This window comes from Nicotiana sylvestris, chromosome 12 (assembly GCF_000393655.2).
Source record: "Nicotiana sylvestris chromosome 12, ASM39365v2, whole genome shotgun sequence".
Lineage (NCBI taxonomy): Eukaryota > Viridiplantae > Streptophyta > Magnoliopsida > Solanales > Solanaceae > Nicotiana > Nicotiana sylvestris.
Window position 1 is genome coordinate 125,266,310 of NC_091068.1, and position 5,422 is coordinate 125,271,731.

The window sequence follows — 5,422 nt, forward strand, 5'->3', positions numbered from 1 at the left end:
TTGGTTAGATTTGGAGCATTTTGAGGCCGATTCGAGAGACAGTGACATCGCGGGCTAGAGTTTGGACCGGATAGAGGTAAGTAATGATTGTAAATGTTGTCCTGAGGGTTTGAAACCTCGGACTTCACATCGTTGTACTACTTTGAGGTGACACACACACTAGATGACGAGCGTGAAGTCGTGCACTGTTGGGGATTGTGACTTGGTCCGTCCCGTATGACTGTTAAGTCACGTATTTAATTTGAAATCTTATGATATTCCATATTTTAGAGATTTATATTATATTTTGGGTTGTATGCCATGTTTGGGGCCTTACGCCGACCCGTTGAGACCCTTAGGGGTATTTTCACTATTTTTCCTCACTCTATTTGTTTTGAAAGCATATCCTCAGTCATATTTTACCTGTTTATTGTCTAAATCTGGTTTTATCACTTTACTTCTTAAAAATATGAAAACTGTTTGGGTTGAGTTCCCTATTTTAATGATGGTCCGAGTGATTGTGAGATTGATGACTGGGATAGACCGAGGGTCTGATTGTGAGATTGATGACTGAGATAGACCGAGGGTCTGATTGTGAGGTTAATGACTGAGAGAGGCTAAGGGCCTGGTTGTGAGGATTATATATTTATGGATCGGGATGCACGCCACAAAACTATATATATATATATATATGGATCGGGCTGCATGCCGTAGCGATATAGTGTTTGGGCTGTAGGAGCCCCTCCAGAGTCTGCACACCCCCAGTGAGCGCAGTCGACTATATATACGGATCGGGCCGCACGCCACAACGGTTACTAAATGGTGACTATTGAGTGTGAGTGCTGAGTGTGAGCGATGATTGGTAAAAATTGAGTTATGAGTGACTGAGAGGCTTGCCCGAGGGGCTATAAATATACACGTACATGAGTGATGCTTTGCCTGAGGGGCCAGTTTATGAACTTACTGTTTTTCACTCCTCTTTAAAGTGAGTTTCTATTGAATATGTTGATTTAATTACTGCTTTCGCTCATCTTTAGACCGAGCCTCTATTAAAAATGTTGGACAAATATTTTAAATAACTTTCATTTAAACTGAAGTTTTTAAGTCATGAAATGGTTGTGAATTTCTATTATGCCGAGGGGCTGGATATGAACTATGCTTTGCCCGAGGGGCCGATTATGATTTTCATCACTTTCACTATATATATATTTCATTAAACCTCTATAGGAAAGGTTAGAAAGATATTTTCCAAAGTATTTTACTGAAAATGGAAGTTTAACGAAGTGATTTGATGTGTATCCCGTTGTTTTTGGAAACATGCGGTACCCTCTGTGGTGCCATGATGTGATATACGTGATTTCTTGCTCCTCAGACTTTATTTACTTTTATTACTTACTGGGTTGGAGTACTCACATTACTCCCTACACCTTGTGTGCAGATACAAGTATTTCTGAGCTTGGTGGCAGTTTCATCGGAGTTAGCAAGGTAGCTGCCTGGCGCGACTTTGCTTTCTCTCTCTTTCTTCTTCCTTATGTATTCTTGTGACTTTTCCCTACCATATTGGTCTCGATGTGGTTAGACTGTTGTAGTAGATGCTCATGACTAGTGACACCCCGATATCAGGCTTGTATGTTATTTCCGCACTGTTCATTTAGACTTATATTATGAAATATTTGTTTAATAAAAGGCTTAAAAATGAGTCTTAATGATTAAAGGGTTAAAATGGGTGTTGTGTTAGCTGGCCTTGTCTTCACGAGATGCGCCATCACGACTAGGTCTGAGTTTAGGGTCGTGACACATGTGTCACTATATTATAAACATTAACATCTTTACATATGCCTCAATAAGGAACTAGAAACGTACTTAGACATGCTTGAATATCATTTTACATAAATGAATAATGTAGATATCCTTAACTGCTAAGAGTAGAAACACTTATGAGATAGCATTACGTTTACGTATCGCTACTTGGATCATGCCAAAAAGGAAAGAAGGGCTAGCCTTAACATGCCTTTAATGTCAACTTTCTACTTGTATATGTGAACAATCTCCTCAATTTTGTATGCCAAAACTAGTCTTCTTCACGTTTTGCTTTAGTGTTAAGAGATATATCTACCTTTGTAGCTCAAATTTTTCAAGGTCCATTTCAAATCTTGTTGAGAAGAAGCAACAAATGTATGTCTCTTGCTAATAACGTTGCTTGATATATATGTTATAAGTATATCCTTCAAAAGGTGTGATAGAGGGTTGTGCAAGGATTGCAAGGTTATCCCGGGAGAGACTCTCGTGACTCAGCATAGACTCTTAGTGATGGACATCGGCATTATGATGAAGAGGAAGAAGAGGTATGCTCGTGGCCGACCGAGGATTAGATGGGGAGCTTTAACCAAGGATAAAGCCCGGGAGTTGGAGGGGAGGTTATCCGCTATGGGAGCTTGGAAGAGTAGTGGAGACGCGAGCACTATGTGGTCGATGACGGCGAACTATGTGAGGGAGGCGGCGAGGGAGGTGCTAGGTGTATCAAAGAGTTTTTCTGGCAGGCACCAAGGAAACTGGTGGTGGAATGACACAGTCCAAGGTAAAGTGGAGGCGAAGAAGGTAGCGTGCGCGAAGTTAGCAGGGAGCACAAGCGAGGATGAGAGGAGTACGAATAGAGAGAGTTACGAAGTGGCTAGGAAGGAGGCAAAACTGGCGGTCACGGAGGCTAAGAATGCAGCATTTAGCCGTTTATACAAGGAATTAGGGGAGAAAGGCGGGGAAAGGAAGTTGTTTTGGATGGCTAAAGAGAGGGAGAGGAAGGCCCAGGATCTGGACCAAGTAAAGTGCATCAAAGACGAGGATGATAGAGTATTGATGGGAGAGTCCCAGATTAAGCAGAGATGGCGAACGTACTTTTACGGTCTTCTGAATGAGGAGGGGGACCGGGATATAGCGCTAGGGGACTTGGGGCATTCGAAGAGTCCCCGAGATTTTAGGTATTGCAGGCGCATTAAGGTGGAGGAGATCGTGGGGGCGTTGCGTAAGATGAGTAGAGGTAGAGCGACCGGGCCAGATGAAATTCCGGTTAAGTTTTGGAAGTGTGTGGGTAGAGCAGGATTAGAATGGCTGACTGGGTTGTTCAATGTAAAGGTGTCTAACGGGCTGGGTTGACCGGTAACAGGACCGACTAAGACCGGTTAAAACCAGAACCGGACCGGCCCGGTACATAAGGGGCCGAGTGGGGCTGGGTAGGAGGGGTAGAAGGGGTTGGTCCGTTTAAATTTTGGTAAGGATTAACCGGACTGGTTAGACCCGGTCCACGTAAACAGTACCGTGTACCGGTTAAACCGGCCCGGCCCGATACAACCTTCTTTTTTGTTTTTTTTTTTAATTTTTTGAATTAAGTGGGGCCCACTAACCGTTGGCAATGGTCAGACCTGGCAGGGATCCGTTGCCCAACGGGTTAATTGCATTAATAGCCTCTTTTTTCTTTAAAATTTAACCTTTTTTCAATTTACAAAATTAACCTTCTCTAAAACTATAAATATACCCCCCTCTTCTTCATTTCTTCACTCAACTCTCATTTCTCAATATCAATTTCTCTCATTCTCTCATTCTCCAATTTTCAAGATTTTAAGTCTCAATCTCAAATTCTCAATTCTCAATTCAATTTAAATCATGCCTCGTACTTCTAGAGTGCACTCATATGTTTGGCAACACTTTGAGGTGGTAGAAGAAAATGAAGAAGGTCAGAAAGTAAAGTGCAAGAACTGTGGTCAAGTCTTAAATTTTTGTTCAGAGTCTGGCACAGGCAGTTTAAGGAAGCATATAAAGTATTGTCTTCAGCGTCCTCCAGAAATTAGTATTTAAGATTTTAAGACAATTTGTGTTATTTTAAAATTATTAGACGTATTTGTATTTTATGCTTAATATTTTAGTTTGTTAGATTAATTTAAAGTATTGTTAATTTATTATGCATGAAAATTTAGTTTTACTATTTTTTGTTAATTTACTTTTTAAATGCAAACTTTAATTTTGAATTTTGAAATAAATGTAGCACTTGCAATTTATATTAATACTTTTGTATTAATATAACTTGTAATCTTTAAATTAATAAAAAGTATTAATATAACTTATAATAGTTATACAAAATACAAAAAAAATTAAAAAATACACTAAACCCCGCCCGGCCCGGCCCGACCCCCTTAACCCGTAACCCTTACTGTTCAATTTTTACCCGGATGAACCCAAACCCGTTAAACCCGTTAAGCCCCAACCTGTAACCGTCCCGGACCGTAACCCGTACGGGTCCAAAAAATAGTAACCCGGCCCGGCCCACCTATTTAACACCTATAGTTCAATGTAATTTTTAGGACAAAGAGGATACCGGAGGTCGAGTACAGTGGTACCTTTCCGTTGTAAAAGAACAAAGGTGATATTCAGTGTTGTAACAATTATAAGGGTATCAAGTTACTTAGCCATACCATGAAAGTCTAGGAGAGGGTGGTGGAGGTGAGGGTGAGGAAGACGATGTCTATATCCGACAATCAGTTTGGGTTCATGCCGGGCCGTTCCATTACGGAAGCTATCCACCTTATTAAGAGGTTGGTGGAATAGTACGGGGATAAGAAAAAGGATCTGCACATGGTGTTTATTGACTTGGAGAAAACGTATGATAAGATTCCTAGAGAGGTGCTCTGGAGATGACTTGAGACGAAGGGCGTGCCGGTAGCCTACATACGAGCGATCAAGGACATGTATAATGGAGCTAAGACTAAGGTTAGGATGGTGGGAGGCGACTCGGAGCATTTCCGGGTTGTTATGGGATTACACCAAGGCTCAACGCTTGGCCCGTTCTTATTTGCCTTGGTGATGGATGCTTTGACACACCATATTCAAGGGGAGGTGCCATGGTGTATGTTATTTGCTAATGACATAGTTCTAATTGCCGAGACGAAGGCCTGTGTTAACGAGATATTGGAGGTTTGGAGACAGACTCTCGAGTCTAAGGGTTTCAAATTGAGCAGGTCTAAGACAGAGTACCTGGAATGCAAGTTTAGCGCTGAGTCGAGGGATGTAGGCTGGGACGTGAGGCTTGGGCCACAGGTCATCCCCAAGAGAGATAGCTTCAAGTACCTTGGGTCGATGATTCAGGGGGACGGAGAGATTGACGAGGACATAACTCACCGCATAGGGGCGGGCTGGATGAAATGGAGGCTTGCATCTGGAATCTTGTGTGACAAGAAAGTGTCACCGATACTCAAAGGTAAGTATTATAGAGCTGTAGTTAGACCGGCTATATTGTATGAGGCAGAGTGTTGGCCGGTTAAGAACTCCCATATCCAGAGGATAAAAGTAGCAGAGATACGGATGCTGAGGTGGATGTGCAGGCACACTAGGATAGACAAGATTAGGAATGAAGATATTCGGAAGAAGGTGGGCGTCTCCCCTGTGGATGACAAGA

The 5,422-nt window shown here is 42.0% G+C and overlaps 1 protein-coding gene across 1 annotated transcript; it reads left to right on the forward strand.

Moving 5' to 3' along the window:
- The first annotated feature begins 2,289 nt into the window (after positions 1-2,289).
- On the forward strand, positions 2,290-3,129 carry LOC138883680 (uncharacterized). The gene has a single exon (XM_070164380.1). The coding sequence runs from the start codon at positions 2,290-2,292 to the stop codon at positions 3,127-3,129; it is 840 nt and encodes a 279-aa protein (XP_070020481.1).
- Positions 3,130-5,422: the final 2,293 nt, after the last annotated feature.